The sequence below is a fragment of the Bos taurus genome, chromosome 11 (assembly GCF_002263795.3).
Source record: "Bos taurus isolate L1 Dominette 01449 registration number 42190680 breed Hereford chromosome 11, ARS-UCD2.0, whole genome shotgun sequence".
Lineage (NCBI taxonomy): Eukaryota > Metazoa > Chordata > Mammalia > Artiodactyla > Bovidae > Bos > Bos taurus.
This window is the reverse complement of record NC_037338.1, coordinates 69,709,853-69,727,719: the sequence shown is the minus strand read 5'-3', so window position 1 is coordinate 69,727,719 and position 17,867 is coordinate 69,709,853. Positions and strand designations below refer to the sequence as shown.

At 41.4% G+C, this 17,867-nt stretch overlaps 1 protein-coding gene across 3 annotated transcripts; it reads left to right on the top strand.

The window, feature by feature from the left end:
- Positions 1–366: 366 nt before the first annotated feature.
- Positions 367–15,009, top strand: YPEL5 (yippee like 5). 3 transcript variants are annotated; one of them, NM_001079793.2, is made up of 3 exons: positions 367–454; positions 11,422–11,586; positions 13,063–14,004. In NM_001079793.2, exons 2-3 carry the CDS (start codon positions 11,446–11,448, stop codon positions 13,285–13,287), a joined length of 366 nt encoding a protein of 121 aa, NP_001073261.1. In that variant the 5' UTR covers positions 367–454; positions 11,422–11,445; the 3' UTR covers positions 13,288–14,004. The 3 variants fall into 3 exon arrangements, with proteins under 3 accessions (NP_001073261.1, XP_059747546.1, XP_005212943.1); XM_059891563.1 differs by lacking the exon at positions 367–454 and adding an exon at positions 1,029–1,475 and having other exon boundaries at positions 13,063–15,009; XM_005212886.5 differs by lacking the exon at positions 367–454 and adding an exon at positions 1,444–1,512 and having other exon boundaries at positions 13,063–15,009.
- The last annotated feature ends 2,858 nt before the right edge of the window (positions 15,010–17,867 follow it).

The following is a 17,867-nucleotide window of genomic DNA, read 5'->3' as shown; positions in this document are numbered from 1 at the left end:
TGGATCTTAGGTCTCTCCACATTGGCTGCCTCGGGAGAGTGGGCAGAGTTAGCCTCTTTGATTGGCTGTCCGGGTCCTGGGTGTTGGATCAGGGGCGGGGCGAGCTGCAGGGAGATTGCCCCGGGTCTTGCGGCTTCTGAGAGGGGTGGGCCTCGACGCAGACTGGAGCGGGAGTGGGGGAGGGTGCGCCAGAGAAGGGGCGGGGCCTAGCGGAAGGGGCAGGATACCCGGGGGAGGGCGGGGCCTAGAAATGAAAGGCGTTCTGGGCCAACCCGGAGAGCCGACAGTTCGAAGGGCGGAGCTACACCGGCTGATTGACGTTGAGGCCAAACCAGGGAGAGGCGGGGCCAAGGCCAGGGCCTGACTAAACCTGAAGACTCTGGTGGCTAAGGGGCTTCATCCCAGCTGAGAAGCGAAGAGCCGCAGGCGGCCGCCGACTTCACAGCCGCTCGGGGTGAGTATGGCGGGCGGGGACTGGGTTCGGGGCCGGGTAGGGGCTAAGGCTCCCCTCCGGATCGGAGGCTTCGAAACACTCTGGGATCGGCCCAGGGCTGGGGGCCCAGGCAGGAAGTGCCTCTTCCTCGCCGCGCTCCCTTGGGGGTCCTAGCGCGGCCGACCCTCGCCCCTCAGGGCGGGCCCTGGTGCCGGGGCTGCGGACTGACGAGCTGGCCTGTTTCCTCTTTGTGAGGCCCAGGCGCGGCGGCCGCCGTCGGCCCGCCCCCGCCGCGCAACCCGGGCGACTGGCGCGATCGCAACAGCCGCGACCCTCAGCTCGGCTCCCGCGCCCTCCAGCCCCGGCGCAGCCTCGGAGGCCCTGCACGTCGCGGCCGGGGCCTCAGGCCCCCGGTCCGCCGGCAGTTTGGCTGGCGACCCCACAGCCCCGGCTGCCCCGCCCCCACGGTCCGCGTCCCCGCCGCAGCGTCGGGGGCGCGCCCCGGACTCCGCAGCGCGGAGGTCGCCGCGGGGGCAACGAAGTGATGTCTAAACTCTGAAATATGCGGCCGTAATAACGCCACGGCGTGGCCGTCCTTCAAAAGGGCCACATCCTCAGTCGGCTGGCACTTGCCACCGGCGGGGTGGCTGTGGTGGCTTTTGTTTGCTGTCCCGCAAAGGCTGGATGCCCGCCACCCTGCCCTCCTGCGCCCCAGGAGACCCCGGACCGAGGGAGGGGTCCCCGCCCGCTGGACTGGAGGGCGTGGCGCGACTGTTGGGCGGCCGTCGGGCGACCCGGGCCGCGGGGCGGCCCGCTCAGCTGTTTCCGGCCCCTGTTTGTTGTGCGGGAGGAGGCTGGGCCGGGCCGCGCCGCGCTCGGGCCCCGTCTCCTCCCGATTGGCCCGCGGCGTCACGTGCCGGCAATCAGCTGGGGCCAGCCGGGGCTTCGGGGCCTGGGCGGCTGCGGCTGTTCACACCCGGCGCCGGGATCGCCTGCGGTCCCCACGGCGAGCTGCATCCTTCCTCTCCTCGTTGGCAGGGCGGTAGGCACGCTCTGGCTCGTTTATTCTGCACTTGTAGGTAGGACAATGAATGTTGAGGACAGCGGAAGCTGGAAAACTAAACTACTACAAAGATCTGTTTTATCCCGACATTTACTAGTCTTCTGTTTCAGGGAGGGTCTGGGAAGGTGAACAGCTCATTTATTTTTAAATTTTTTCTGTTTACAGAGCCCTGTTGGTAGTCTGAGGATTTTTATTGCAGATCTCCTTGACAGATGGAAAACAAAGTAATCTTCAGGCTGGCCTTGTGTTTTCGGAAAGTTAGACTTGCTAGTGAAATAACTGAGGATAATAGAGTATTAGCTAACTTTGCGCAGTCGCACATACAGTGTAGCTGCTGTGTTCCAACAAAGATGACCCAAAATGTATGCAGTGTATCCAGGGTACATATTTGCCAGATGCGAAGTGTCTTGGTGTAATCTTTTTCTAGAAGTTTGTTGCATACTTATGTGTTAGATGAGAAGGAAATTGCAAAGAAATTGCCAACTTTTCTCTAGAAACTAATGATTTTTAGTGAAAAGGCATAGGGAAATGAAGGGTAACAGTTAAATATTAGTAATTTATGAAATGAGTGTTATGAGAATTCAAAAATGGGACAATGAGACTGAAATAGGAAGGGTTCTATAAAGTGAATTGGTATTGATTAGACCTAGAAAATGAGGCTTTGGATTGCTTTTGGGCAAACAGAGGCTTAGGAGAGAAAAAAAGGCCTGGAGGCTTTACAAATAGAAAGTGGAGCTAAAAGAATTTTGTACTTTGTACTAGAAAGGGAAAGTCGCTTAGAAGTGTCTGGCTCTTTGCGAGCCCTTGGACTGTATTTGGAATTCTCCAGGCCAGAATAGTAGAGCGGGTAGCCTTTTCCTTCTCCAGGGAATCTTCCCAACTCAGAAATGTAGCCTTTCCCTTCTCCAGGGGATCTTCCCAACTCGGGAATAGAACCCACATCTCCCTCATTGCCAGCGGATTCTTTACCAGCAGAGCTACAAGGGAATCCAGAGAATTCTGGAGCCTATCCCTTCTCCAAGGGATCTTCCCAACCCAGGATTCGAACTGGGGTCTCCTGCATTGTAGGTGGATTCCTTATCAACGGAGCTATCAGGGAAGCCCTCTGGAGAAGGGAAAGGCTACCCACTCCAGTATTCTGACCTGGAGAATTTCATGGACTGTATAGTCCATGGGGTTGCAAAGAGTGGTACACAACTAAGCGACTTTGACTTTTGTACTAGAATACCAAGCAAATGTCATGCTCTTTGGAAGTGACCAGTGTCTTCCTTTAGCACATTCTTGCCCAGCTCAAGGCCCAATACAGGCCTGCTGCTTTGGTGGGGGGTCGGGGGGAGCATGTTTTAAGTTTATATCTGGCAGCCATCTTATCTATAGGAGAGCATGTTGATGAAATGTGCTCAAGTAAGTTATTTAACTCTATACAGGAACCTAAATTGGATTTTAACAACATACAAAATACATGTTGCTACATCTGAAATATCTGGTTGGATCCTTGAGGACCTTTGCCTAGGTTTAGTTGCCTTTGCTTTATTTAAGTGGTAGGAGAGGATAAAAAAAGGTTTAGAAAATAATAAAGGAAGGGAAATAAGGCCAAAATTAAGTCTAAATGTGAGATTAAACTAGCTACTACCCTCCAAAAAACAGTCCATGAGATGGGAAGCTAGTCCTAAATATTGAGATGTGAAGATAGTCCTACTAAGTATAATCCTGCGGAGAGTATCATTTTAGGTTTCATAGTGCCTAAATGGTTGTATAAACCAGTATCAGTTTCTCTGGTAATCCTGTGTAGTAATGGTGGTGGTGTAGGAACTGAAAGTTAGCTGTGACATGAAACTTGCTACTTCACACGTGAATCTGGAAACCAGACAGTTGAATTATACTCCAGTCCATCCAGTTAGAGACTTTTTTGACTCATGGTATTGCATCACAACAGAGTAGAGAGATCCTAAGTTTGTCTTGCCAAAAACTGTTTTGGGGAGATTACTAACTCAGATTGTTTAGCTGACTCACCGAGTTACATGACTAGTCTTATTTTTAAGTGATGACTAAACAGAATTGTAGAAACATAATAAACTTGGAAAACGTTTAACAACAAGGCATTATTTAGAGAGCAAAAAATATATATATGTTACTGTCAAATGAAGACCTGATGCCACAACTAGAATGTCATTTGAAACAGCAAAGTAAACTGGTCACGTTTTATAAGAGAACTAGAGGAAAGCACAGCTTGTTTCACCAAAACCTTGGCTTGGTGGATATTTTGTACAAAAATTGGAGAATTGGTTTTATGGATCAATTTATTATTTTCTCTTGTAGGTTTTCAATAGAACTTATCATAAATCAGTATGAAATAATTGATGAGATTACAGTAGAATAAGTGTTAATTATGGTAATCAGCCAAGGGCTGTCTTTGGGTTTTGTTCCTTTTGTTTTGGAGAGCAAGGAGACTGAAAACTAGATATACCAGCTTGTTTTCGCAGATTTCCATTTTAGCCAGACTTTTGCAACATACAGCCTCTCCTGGAAGAGCAGATTCCTTAACCCTTTCTGCTCTAGGCTCCTGCACACTCAGGTCCCTGGAGGACAGAGTCTTTGCATCTTGCATTTGCCCACCAACTCCTAGGGTAGTGGAAAAGCCCCTCTTACCTGTTTAGTGATAGAATTGGGTGGAGTGTGTGTTCTGTTGCCTGTGGCAATGCCCTGAGGAAATAATTTAAAAAAAAAAAACAAACACAAAGTCTGTGAACTGGGTGTTTTCTCTAAGAACCCCAGAGGGTTCTTAGAGATCCCTCCCTGGTATTTTTAGGGCTGGGAAGTGTGATTCCTCCTCCTGTGAATTCTGCTTGCCAGGATTGAATCTGAACTGGATTATTAGTTACAGGGAGGGCAAGTGCCTATTTTAAGACCTAGAATTATGATACTAAGAATTTGAGATGCTTCAGAAGTTTCTAGCTTTCCTTCTGCATGTCATTTCTGTCACTTGGTCACTTAGCTTTGCCATGGTTAACAAGAAATGAAGCTAGTTAATTGTTGATTTTATTTTCTTTTTGAACCTTGCTTTCTTCATCTGTAATAGAGGGAGGTTAGGGTGGAGAATGTTGAAAAAGATAATCTAGTTTTACTGAATTTACCTTTATTTAGCATTTATTGTGTGCCAGGCACTGTTCTCAGTGTAGTGCCATTTAATTTCCGCAACTCAGAGATGAATACTGATACCACTGGTTTATTGATGAAGAAGAAACTGAGGTGAAGATACGTTATCCAAAGTTTACACAACTTTAAGCAGTGGAGCTAAGATTTGAACCCAGAGTTCCAGTATTTGGGATACATTGTTTAAATCCTGGGGGTGGAGAGAGGAGGAGGCAGCAGCTGGTTATACTATCTGTTTTTATAATCTATGTATTATTGATCTTCAACATGCTGAACTTGCTACAGAAAGTTGAAGACCTTAGTTAGAAAACCCATGAGGAAAATGGGAGTGCGATTAAATTGATTGTGTCAGATATTCCTGTTGATCCTTATGCCTGAATGCCAACCAAGTTTCCTTTTTTTCTAAGATTGCCTGCTTTCTAAATGAAGAGCTCTTTTGCTGTCTGAACAGGTTTTTCAACAAGGGTCAGTGCATTTTCTTTCAAGGGCCAGATGGTGAATATTGTGAACTTTGTGGGCCGTAAGGTTTCAGTAGCAACTACTCAAACTCTGCCATTATGCTGAAAGAGCAGCCAAGTATCAACAAATGGGTCTGGCTGTGTTCCAATAAAATTTTATGTATGGTCACTGAAATGTGAATTTCATGTAATTTTCATGTGTCACAAAAATATTCTTTTGGTGTTTCTTCCCCAACCATCTTAAGATATAAAAAGCATTCTTATGTTGCGAGCCATATAAAAACAGGTGGTGAGCTGATTATTGCCTATAGGCCTTAGTTTTCTGACCCTTGCTTTTAAAGAAAATATTCAGCAGTAAGCCAGACTAATGAACAAGGTATCATATTTGTTAGTGTGTATATGTGTGTGTGATGTGTAAATCAGCACCAGTGGTGAAGAAGTGAAATTTGAAATTAATGCAGTACCATTTACATTAGCATTCCCCCAAGATGAAATATTTAGATATAAATCTAACAATGTGTACAAGATCTATGTGAGGAAGAATATAAAACTAATGAATGAACTCAAGAACAACTAAATAAATGGAAAGAATTTGTGTGTTCATGGATAGGAAGACTCAATGTTGTCAAGATGTCCTTTCTTCCAACTTGTTCTGTAGATTTGGTACAGTCAAAATTCAAGCAAGTTACTTTGTGAATATCTCAACAAATTGATTCTAAAGTTTCTATAGAGAACAGAAGACCCAGGAGAGGCAACACAATATGGAAGGAGAAGAATTAAGTCAGAAGACTGACACTACCCAACTTAGTATAGAAAAACTTAGTATAGAAAGAAAGTGAAAGCCACTCAGTTGTGTCTTACTCTTTGCGATCCCAAGGATTATACGGTCCATGGAATTATCCAGGCCAGAATACTGGAGTGGGAGTCTTTCCCTTCTCCAGGGGATCTTCCCAACCCAGGGATGGAACCAAGGTCTCTCGCTTCACATGCGGATTCTTTAGCAGCTGAGCCACAAGGGAAGCCCAACTTCAAGACTTAGTATATATCTACAGTAATCAAGACAGTATGGTGTTGGTGAAGGAATAGACAAATAGATCAATGGAACAGAATAGAGAGCCCAGAAACAGGCCCACATATATATGGTCAACTGATCTTTAACAGAGAACCAAAGGTTTGTCAGAATTTTGGTTATAAACTTGAACTTCAACACTGAGTACAAAACACATTACTTAAGCACAGTAAGTGCTCTCAGAATCAACAGAGAACATTAGTCATCTGTGAAAGCAGCTCACTCTTAAGATATTTTACAAATGTGTGACTGAAAATACTGTTACTCTTCTAAGTCCAAGCTAGGTGATCCTGGGAAGTAATTTGGGTTTTTTAAAATTAATTATTTATTTTTAAACATTTTATATTGGGGTATAGCCAATTAACAATGCTGTGATCATTTCAGGTATACAGTGAAGGAACTCAGCAATACATATACACGTATCTATTCTCCCGAAAACCCACCTTTGATTCAGGCTGGCACATAACACTGAGCAGAGTTCCATGTGCTATATAACAAGTCTTTGTTATCCATTTTAAACATAGCAGTGTGTACATGACCTGGGAAATAATTTGGATGTAAAAACAATTAGAAGGAGATTGATTGTGGAAGGGTTTGTGGGGATTTGGGGAGATGATGAAAATATTCTAAAAAGCTGGTTTGTGGTGATGGTAGCACAATTTTGTAATTTACTAAAAATCATTCATTTGTATACAACAGTGGCCAAATTTTATGTCAATTATTCCTTTAAGAAAATTGTTTTTAAAGAATGAGCTATATACTATCCTGTCAGGTAAAAAGTTTCTGACAGGATAAGCTGTGTATAAGCTCTTAGAAAGGGGTGTCTGAAGTACATGCCTTTTATAAGTACATAAGGCTGAAGTACCTTACTTTCATAGCTCTAGAAGTGATGAGAATGTGAACTAAGTTATTGATGAAGAATGAGGAAGAAAGACCTTGAAAAGTGATTTAGGAGGACTTCTCAATTTTGCAGTTTCTTAAAGAAGTTGCCAGGGTTTCTAGTTTAGGAGAGGGATTAGAGTTGCCACCAGCAAAGTTAGGGAATGTAGGCGGCTCAGCATGGAGGCAGGAGAGGTGTGTGAGAAATCTGAGGAAGAAAGACTGAATTTGGCTGTCTCTTCTGGTCACTAGAGAGTAAGTGGGGCTAAAAGAACTGGAGCAGAATTTAGTTCAGATCCTAGTTTGGCCAGTTTCATAAAGTTACAGCCTTTGTCTTCCTCTACAAAAGTAGGATACTACATACTTACTAAGAAATTGTTAAGGTTGAATGTGATACGTGAAGTACTGAATGCAGTGTCCCATATGATGTTGATACTAAATATCAAGTCTCAGACAGAGTTCAATATATTGCCTAGGTCCAGAGAAACCTCAGAGAAGGCAATGGCACCCCACTCCAGTACTCTTACCTGGAAAATCCCATGGACGGAGGAGCCTGGTAGGCTGCAGTCCATGGGGTCGCTGAGAGCCGGACACAATTGAGCGACTTAACTTTTCACTTCCATAAATTGGAGAAGGAAATGGCAACCTACTCCAGTGTTCTTGCCTGGAGAATCCCAGGGACGGGGGAGCCTGGTGGGCTTCCGTCTATGGGGTTGCACAGAGTCGGACACAACTGAAGCGACTTAGCAGCAGCAGCAGAGAAACCTAATTCAGGTGTTTTGCCACAGCTTTTAAATGACCTTCCCCTTCTGTGGAGCAGTGCCAGTGTGCTTGCCGTCAGTCTCCTGAGTATGCACGGGGGAAATGAACGGTAGGTTGCACTCCTAGCCTGGTGAGGTGAAGGCCTAGCACATGAAATTCAATGGCCTGAGAAGGTTTTTCTGTGTTCCAGAGACCTTTGAGAGCAAGCGGTGTTTTGCTCACTTCTGATAGATTCTCTGGCATTGTAGCTTTTCTCTTTTGGCAAATGAGAACTACATTTTACAGTTCTATGTACATACATAGAACTCTATACATGGCACCCACAACGAGGAATAGTGAGTCTGTATAGATATTTTTGGTCTTGTAATGAATCATGTAACTGAATTCAGTAAAAATAGTTGGGTAAAAGTTAAAAATAGTCTGAATTTGAAGCAAGAAAGAGAAAGCATGATGTTAAATCTATTTACCCCATTTAGAAATCGTTTTCCTGTATCCAGTAGTGAGCAAATGGTCACAGCTGTTAATACTGAACCAAAGATAGAATGATACAGGCAGAAGGTATAGGGAGAGTTTGTTTCGAAGTTCAGAATGTTTTCCTCAGTAGTATTGCATCTGCTATCAGTCAAGTCAAAAATATCTGGTTATTCCTGAATTATTGTTGAAGTAACTTAGATGAATATTATATTTAAAAGTTTGAAGAAACATTGGCTTGAAAATAACAGTTCTCAGAAGCCCAAGCTGGAGGATAAATGACCGCACAAATACTAATTTTTAGAGAAATAAAGACTGAGGAGTATGTCTTCAGAGGTGTTACCATAAAACCCTGCTGGTGATTCCTTTCTGTAAATGACTGGTAGTAAGAAACATGACCCACATCAGCTACTCACAGGGTCATTGGATGCTTAATTTGGATTAGGAGTCATAAACTCATATGTCTCACAGGTGAAGTAATTATGTGGCACAAAATAGATAAAAAGCAAATGAAATGGCCTTGTGGGAAGTGTTGAAGGCACCTCTCAACTCTAGCCAGTTGTTGCCATATAAGAATATATGTCCTGTGTTGCCAGCTCTCCCCATTGTTTAAAAAGAAAGGCTCAAAACAGGCTGTTAATGAAATCTCTCAAATTTTAAATGATTCTCAACTGTTTTTTATTAAAAATTAAAAACCCTGGGCCAAATTGAACACTAATGTTTTGGTGTGGGAAGGGTTGTTTTGTTCACTGCAGTGTTCCTATGCCATCAAATGAATTCAGCCAGCAGGCCTCAGATTTGGACCCTTTGAGCTTTGTGTAACAAATACTGTGTTCTTAGGCATCTGGGAAAATTAGTGCTATCCTAAAGACTAAAACAATAGGCAGCAAGTCTTTTCTTGTCATTTTAAGTCTTATGTTTTTACCCAGGGTTTATTCGTTGACACTCTTGTTTACTACCTATAAATTGTAGTATATTTACTATTTGTTTTTCACTACTTATTAAACTTTCATATAGTATTTAGTGGGAGTCATAATTATCTTGGTGACAGAAATGTCACATTTCTGATGACATTAAAACTGCCTTATGGCTGAAGTTGACAGATGTTAGAAGGAATGGAATTTTCTTTTTAATTTATAATGGAATTTCCCCAAGTTTAAGATGACACTGGATTGCACATGGATTCTACATTTTTCTTTTCTGTAGCAGCAGCTGTATCAGCTCTGCATGGCGTTTTAAAGACAAATAATATTAAATATTTGAAACACAGAAGCTGATCACTACACAAAGGAATAAATTCTTTTTAAAATGAAAAGCTACAGTGTATTCTTGATTATACCTGCTGCTGCTAAGTCGCTTCAGTCATGTCCGACTCTGTGCGACCCCATAGAAGCCCACCAGGCTCCCCCATCCCTGGGATTCTCCAGGCAAGAACACTGGAGTGGGTTGCCATTTCCTTCTCCAATGCATGAAAGTGAAAAGTGAAAGGGAAGTCGCTCAGTCGTGTCCGACTCTTAGCGACCCCATGGACTGCAGCCTACTAGGCTCCTCCATCCATGGGATTTTCCAGGCAAGAGTACTGGAGTGGGGTGCCATTGCCTTCTCCTAGATCTCTAAAAATGTGCTGTTTTGGGAGATAACTGCAGTGAATCAACTTTACTTCCCAGGTGGCTCAGATGGTAAAGTGTCTGTCTACAATGTGGGAGACCCAGGTTCGATCCCTGGGTAGGGAAGATCCCCTGGAGAAGGAAATGGCAGTCTACTCCAGTACTATTGCCTGGAAAATCCCATGGACAGAGGAGCCTGGTAGGCTACAGTCCATGGGGTTACAAAAGAGTCGGACACAACTGAGTGACTTCACTTCAAAATACTGGAGTGTGATTATCCTTGTTTCAGAAATTGGATTCAGAGCTTTTTTCCCAATGTTTCAGCACTTCTGTGATTTATTGAATCAAAAGACTTTCTTAAATATAGTAAGTTACATAGTAACAGTTCATCTTGCTCCTCTCTGTTCTTATTTTCCTAGCCTTATGCCAGCCTAGACCATCTTGTATGTCCTCTTCTTAGAGGAGTCAGTGTTAGAGTAATGGAAAAAATTTGGCTTTGACTTGAGTGAGCCATATTCTGATTATGATTTTCTGTACTTGAAAGCTGTGTGACCTTTGACCAGTTAGTAACCTTGAATAATCTATGAACTGGAGGCAACAACCTCACAGAGTTGTTGTGGATTTTGAAATAAGCTTCTCTGGTGGCTTGGTGATAAAGAGTGCGCCAATGCAGGAGATGCAGGTTCAATCCCTGGATCAGGAAGATCCTCTGGAGAAGGAAATGACAACCCACTCCAGTGTTCTTGCCTGGGAGATCCCATGGACAGAGGAGCCTGGTGGCCTACAGCCCATGGGGTTACAAAAGAGTTGGACACGACTTAACGACTGAACAGCAACAACAGAGCACCTAGTATAGTGCTCCACAGACTCAAACTTACCAATTTAGTGCCATCACCCTACATGGTTGTTGATGCACCTGATGACCAGAGAAACAGGCACCCCATGCTCTCAAACCAGGTTACACACTCTTGTCCCATAAGTCTTTTCTCAAATTACAGATACTCAGAATATATACTTGTTAGTTGCTCAGTTGTGTCCAACTCTTCGAGGTCCTATGGACTATAGCCCACCAGGCTCCTCTGTCCATGGGATTCTCCAGGCAAGAATAACTGGAGTGGGTTGCCATTTCCTTCTCCAGAATGTATACTTAACTCTGTGCTAAACCTTTTTCCTCACCTCTCTGCTGGTGTTTCTCATCATTTGGTTTGATATTGCACACTGTCTTCTTGTCTTTTTCATATCAAAAGAGAAGGGATATTCTTTGGCCTTCCTAGTGAGAATATTTACTTCCTTGACTCGTTGCTTCTGAAGTGTTCTTAGCTTGAGTTTGCCTATTTGTTTGGTCCATGTGTGAACTTTGGATCCTTTCATTCAGAGTCAGCTATTTCATGAATTGAAATGATTTCGTGTATTGTATGAAGAGATCATATATGTGTATATAAATGGTTCTCTATGACACCACCAAGTAGATCTTAACAAGTTAAAAAATCATAATGTATTTCTTGTCCTTTTTTATCTGTTCCCAGGTTTTTAGAGCTTCAGCTATAAAAATGGGCAGGATTTTCCTTGATCATATCGGTGGTACCCGTCTGTTTTCCTGTGCAAACTGTGATACGATCCTGACCAACCGTTCAGAACTCATCTCTACTCGGTTCACAGGCGCCACTGGCAGAGCATTTCTTTTTAACAAGGTTTGTGGGGAAAACTGATTTCATTTCCTCACTGGGTTCAGTGGATATATTTGATAGCAATACCAGAATACCCCTCAGAGCATGGAGATGCCAAGAAGATTCCGAATGAGAGCTGCAGTCCATAGAAATTGCCTGCTAGTTTGTCTTTGGGACTTCAGGAAAGCATTACTAGGCTGTGATTTTTAGGCTGGAGAGTTTTAAGGATTATGTTATGATAAGGGTGGTCTCCATTGCTTCAGGAGACACTCAGGGTAAGAATGTGGTAGTGACTTCACAGACTATCAAGAGGCTGAAACACCCCCATAGCACTAATTTACCCTTACAGGGAGATAGCTGCATTAAGCTGTTGTAGTTTGACAGTGCAAGTGAATAAGGATCATCTAACTAACTTCCTGCTCTAATTTACCAATCATCTTTCTGATTATGATTTGGCTAATAGGTTTGCTAACCGAAGTGTTTCCTGACTTACAGATTAATGTATAGTCTGCCTTTTTCTCTCATTTCTGGCTTGCTTTCAAATTGGTTGATGTGATTCTGCCTCCTGGAGTCTAATGGGTACTAGCAAAGTTGAATTTCTAGATATTCCAAATATCCTTGAACTACAGAACTAGTCCAAGGTACTGTTCTTAGATATTCAACCTAAACTTCCCCAGGGGACACCCCTCTGTACCATTTAGAAACAAGTATTTTCTCTGGAAGAAATGATAGTGTATATACATCTTGGTCTTTATTTAGGTATAGAGCAGGGGTTGGCACACCATGGCAGGCTGGCTGTTTTTGTAAGTAAAATTTAATGAACCACAACCATGTTTACTCATCTGTGTATTATCTATGGCTGCTTTTGTGCTACCACAGCAGAACTTAATAGCTATAACAAAGACCAGATAGCCCTTTTCAAAGCCAAAAATATCTGGCTCTTTACAGAAAAATTAAGCATGGAGGATTATTGGAATCCTCCATGTTCAGAGTCATTGGAAATTCTTCCATAGATTCTTTGAACCCACTTGAAAACCATATATTAAAACCTACCCCCAGTCCATTAGTAGATAAAATTGTTTCAGAAACAGATTTTTACAAACTTCTCTTTATGGAATACCTGTTGTATACTAGGTTCTTCTGTATTGGTAGCCTTGTCTACACTCATCATTGAATGGTTAATTATAACAGTTGGACCAAGACCTACATTTTATGACTCCAAGTTAAGGACTCTTCACTATAACACAGAAGTGTAACTAATGTGTATAAATAGGGTGACTTAGAATAATACATGATTGCATTACATATCCAGTTCAGTTCAGGTATTTACCTGTCCCAGCAGTTTGTCAAAATAGCTCTTGGAAAGTGTGTTGCAGGTTTGACAGACAACTGCTATTTGCTTTTCTGACGTTGCTGTTCTTTCACCAACAAAAATATTGTGTACCATTTTTGGCAGATAACTTACATGCCTTTGCAATTTTGTTTTCATGTGTTTCTTAGGTAGTTAACCTACAGTATAGTGAAGTTCAAGATCGGGTCATGCTCACTGGCCGCCACATGGTTCGAGATGTGAGCTGCAAAAACTGCAATAGCAAACTGGGATGGATCTATGAGTTTGCCACTGAAGACAGCCAGCGTTATAAGGAAGGTCGTGTGATCCTGGAACGCGCTCTAGTTCGAGAAAGTGAGGGCTTTGAGGAGCATGTACCATCTGATAACTCTTGAAGAAAAAGAGAGAAATCCATCTTTTCCCAGGTCTCCTTCACTGAAAACAAAAATCTACTTACATACACTGTCACCTTAGCATCAGAGTCGGATTCATGAACTGCGGAACAAGAGGTTGTGAGAATCTATGATGGAACCTTCCTTTCTTTCCTTTTTTTTTTTTTAATTTTCTATTTTCCATCCAACAGCAGTGTGTAGAGAGAATATTATGCAGATGCCGTTTTTTTTTTTTTTTCCCCCTGTGTTTACATCTTGAGGCAGAATAGTCTATCTGCAGCTACATGGTGGGCTATGTGAGGAAAAAAATCTGGGCTATTAAGAGTGGAAAGTATTTTATGTAAATTTTGAAAGGAAAGTGTGTCAAGAGCATGATTTTTAAATTTATTTGGGCTTCATTTTAAGACTTTTTAAAAAAACCCAGTTATTTCACTTGATTTGCTAGCTTCAGAGAAGAGATCCGAATTTGTGACCAGCGCTAAAGGTTCAGTGTTAGTATTGCTTGTGCTGGCCGTTGTGCCATATTCTTGTTGGAGATGAACCGTAGCATCAGAGCCCATTCTTCCTTGTCAGTCTTGACCCAAAGATGTCACCATTCCTAGTTATTTGTCACCACATAATTGGTGTTGATTGGAAACTTTTCCTGATATGGGGCAGAACTGCTTGGTTGTCTTTTCCATGTAACTTAAGCATAGTAATATAAATAAAGTAATAGTTGGATGTTTTTGGTCCTGTGTTGCTTTTAAAATCACCTTTCAAAAGAGCAGAGTGTTTGATAAGTAATTGTCATAGTAGTGTTTCTTTTCATCTCTTAAACTAAATTGACTGTATATAAGATACTTCTTTGTTTAAATTAAAGCATACTGTTTAAATCCACAGTATTGCATTTAGAAAACAACTGAACAGAATGTCCATGTGCATTCATGCAGAAAGCATTTCTTCTGCATGTGTTTTAAACGGAGGGAAGGGAAGCAGCCTATCTTTTTAATAATAATAAGCATTTCAGCATATCCTTTTCAGTTTTGCATTGATTTTGACAAGTCTGTAGAGCCTGATAGTTACATCAAAGGATTTAGATCTCCTAGCATTATTTTCTCAGATCTTCCCTCAGAAGTTTAGGTGTTAAAATCAAAACTGTACTTGGTCCCTTCAAGTTGATAGGGATCAAATTTGACTCGGGGGGTTATTTGAGCCCAAAATTTACAGCATTAAGAAGTATTAAAGTGTAAATGTTTCTTTATCCAAACCATTTCTAGTTATTTTAGTATTTGTTAAATCGCATTAAAATTGACTAAATACTTCAATGAATGAATGAATGGCTGTTTGCTCAATTTCTAGGTTCTATAGTGGTGAATGTTATGATTAAAAATATAGTCTCTGTCTGAAGATGCAATTTGTCCTAAATTAATTGGCAAAATCATCCTGTCATTTGATACTAGAAGTGACTTCTGAGTACAGTTAGGATTTTCTCTCATTTGCCTTTGGGCTCTTGGTTAGAGGCATATGTCTCTTGATTTGGTAGGTGTATAATAGTGCGTTTGAGATATGTGGACACAAATTCTTCTCTTTCCTTCACCATGGACTACATCTTCAAGCATTAAGAAACAGCATTGATTCCCATTCATTTCCATACTGGCCTTTGATTATATGCAGACTGCTAGTAGCATGCCTTACCTATAGCACTATGTGCATTTGCTGTCACAATAAAGGATATTTTGTCTTGCATTGGTGCAAAACTGCTACTTATTTTCCACTGATCTTTTTTTCTAGTGATCATCTTAATTTTAATCTATGAACACGTACATCATACCTTTGAGTAGCTATTGCTTTTTTCAGTAGGCAGTGATAAGGTGACATTATGGTTTAGTTAATTCTACCTAATCTACAACTGGAAATATTGAATTTACCAACATTAACTTCTCTGAGATGATTTTTGCCTCAGACACTAACAACTATAGTTTTAGTGTATATGAACAAACAAAAGTGTCATAGCACCAGGTTAACTTTAGGTGACTGCACCAGGTACCCTAGCCCGATTCTCTCTGCCCTTCCTTTTAAAAACTTCCTTTGGCGGGGGAAAAAAAAAAAAGCAAAAACAAAGAGCAACGTGGAGGATCCAGTCAGATTGGATTGTGTACAGAAAAGTAAGCACACTGTTGCCTTGAGATGGGAAACCGCTATTGGGAATGATTTTGCTGTGGGAAGGGAAAGGTTAACCAGATACAGGTGAGTATACTATATAATGAGTGGCTTACTGAAGTGTGAATACATCCTAAAGTGAGTATTCCAGGTTTAAAATTTTTAGTAATTATGTGATAATTTAAGTTACAATTGTGAGTGGCTATTTTGATACTGGAGGAAAAAATAGCTATACCGTTAACTTTTCTAAATTACATATTCATAAAGGTCATATGGGGTGTTTAAATGCAGAGTCTGGGGCCTGGCCTAGGCCTGTATCAATTCACAGGTAATTTTTGATCAGGCAGGATATAAAAGCTACCAATTGTAAAATATTCAGAGACATTATGGGGTTCATTTTTAGAACAGTTAAAAATACCTCACAGTTGAAACAGATCTAGTAATTAATTGCATGTCTGTTTTTAACACTGGCTTTCCAGGAGCCATATAAAACCAAAACTCTTCTAATCTTGGAAAGGTGTGAATTGAGAATAGAGCAAGATTAAACTGAAAGACTCCTGTTAGGGTAGCACATTACAATGATATGAAGGTATCTGTTAGAAGCAGAACTAAGAGGAGAAGTTAGCATGGATACTTATTGTAAATTGGATACGAATTGTATGGCTTCTATATTTTAAAATATTGGTATTCCCAAATTGAAACTTCCATATTAAGGGGAAAAAATATATACATTTCAAAGCACTATTAAAGGTTCTGTAATCCTGGCATTGCTTTACGCATTTGTTTTTTAAAATCATCTGCATTTTGACCTCTTGGGGGCTTGTTAACAGTGAATTATGTCTTCATTCCTTCCCATGAAACTGGATTGGTCTCTGAGCTGGAGCCAAAAAATCAGATATTTTACCAAACCACAAAGATAACCTATCTCCTATTACATGAGAATCACTAATCTCAAAGGGTTATCCAAACAAAATAGTGTATAGTTGTGTTACCACCTGGTAAAAGTAGGTGTTTATCACAGGGGGCCCACAGACTTAGAAGTATGACGAAGAAAAAACAGATTATTACAGTTTCCACCTGCTTTTTGAAAATAGTGGCTTTTTAAAACGGTTAAGTACAATAGTCAGATAAACTGATGTATAAGAAGAGGAAAAGTCTTTGGGAAAGAGTTTCTAGAAAGATCACTGGACTTTAAGGACCGGCCATCACTGCTGTGATTTATCAGCTGTGTGACGTTGGGAAGTATGTGACTTAACCTCTGAACCTTAGTTTTCTCAAGTATGGATTATGAAAACAAGCCCTATCTTAAGTGATTCTGGTTAGAAAATAGTGAAATATATGGCCTAAAAACCTGTAAAGTATCATGCAAATGTTTGGAATAACTGCTATTTGTTTGTTTTCAATAATCCTGAACACTTCCCAACCTTTACCCTAAATTAATGAATGACTGGAATGCTTTCAAAGCTTTATAACTCCTTCCTGGTCTTGATATGTACTGCTAAACCTTTAAGCAAATTAGGGCATGAAATCTATCTATCAAATGTTACTGTCTTGATCTTTCACCATAAGAAATCTTTTATAATCTGCTACAATAGACACTTTCAAAAATCATCAAAGCTATTTTTCTCCTACCGTGGAACAGAAGGAATAAAAGGTAAAAAGTTCATTAAGTATAACCTCAATGATAAAAATTTTAAAACCTTCATCTACCACTTCCACCCCCAACCCCAGACAACATTGCTTTTGAAAAGAGTACTACAAGAATATTCACTAAAATTCCACTAGTTACTTTTCAAATCCAACTTTCTTTCTCCAGTGTTTGCCTCAGCCTCTCCCTACTGCTATTAATAAGATTGTGAGAAATCGTTTATATACCAAATCATCTTGTTTCAATCCTACTCTGGCAATATGCCCTAAAGATGAACAAGTTGTCTTTCATCCCCAGATTTCTAGCAAAATGCAAAGACAAATTTTGTCTAATTTTAAAAACTTGTATCCAGAGCAAAGCCCGGCTTTGAAAAAGGTATTGACCAGAGGTTTTTAGGGATTGGTGCAGTTTGAGAAACCCCACTGGTGTACCCGTGAGTCAGGAAGTTGGCTTCAGCTGTCCCCAGAATTTCATTCCTCTTCCACTAACTGTTGAGGCGCCATGGAGTAAGCTGTCAACTGGCACACACCACCTTCTCAGCTAATAGCCATCCCAGAAAATGCCAGGCAAGTGGAGGCAACACTAGGAAAGCGTGAAAATCCATGAGTGTTCTCTGTCCCTAACGAAACCCCCTCCCTTCCCCAGCTTCCAAGCCAACTGTAAGGGGCTCAGAGGCATTTCTGAGAGCTGTCAGTATGCCAAAAGGAGTCACAAGTATTTCCATCCCTTTCCTAAGAAAGTCTTAGGTCCTGTTTCAGAGTAGGCTCCTTAGAAAATGAGTTTCAAAGATGGGGGG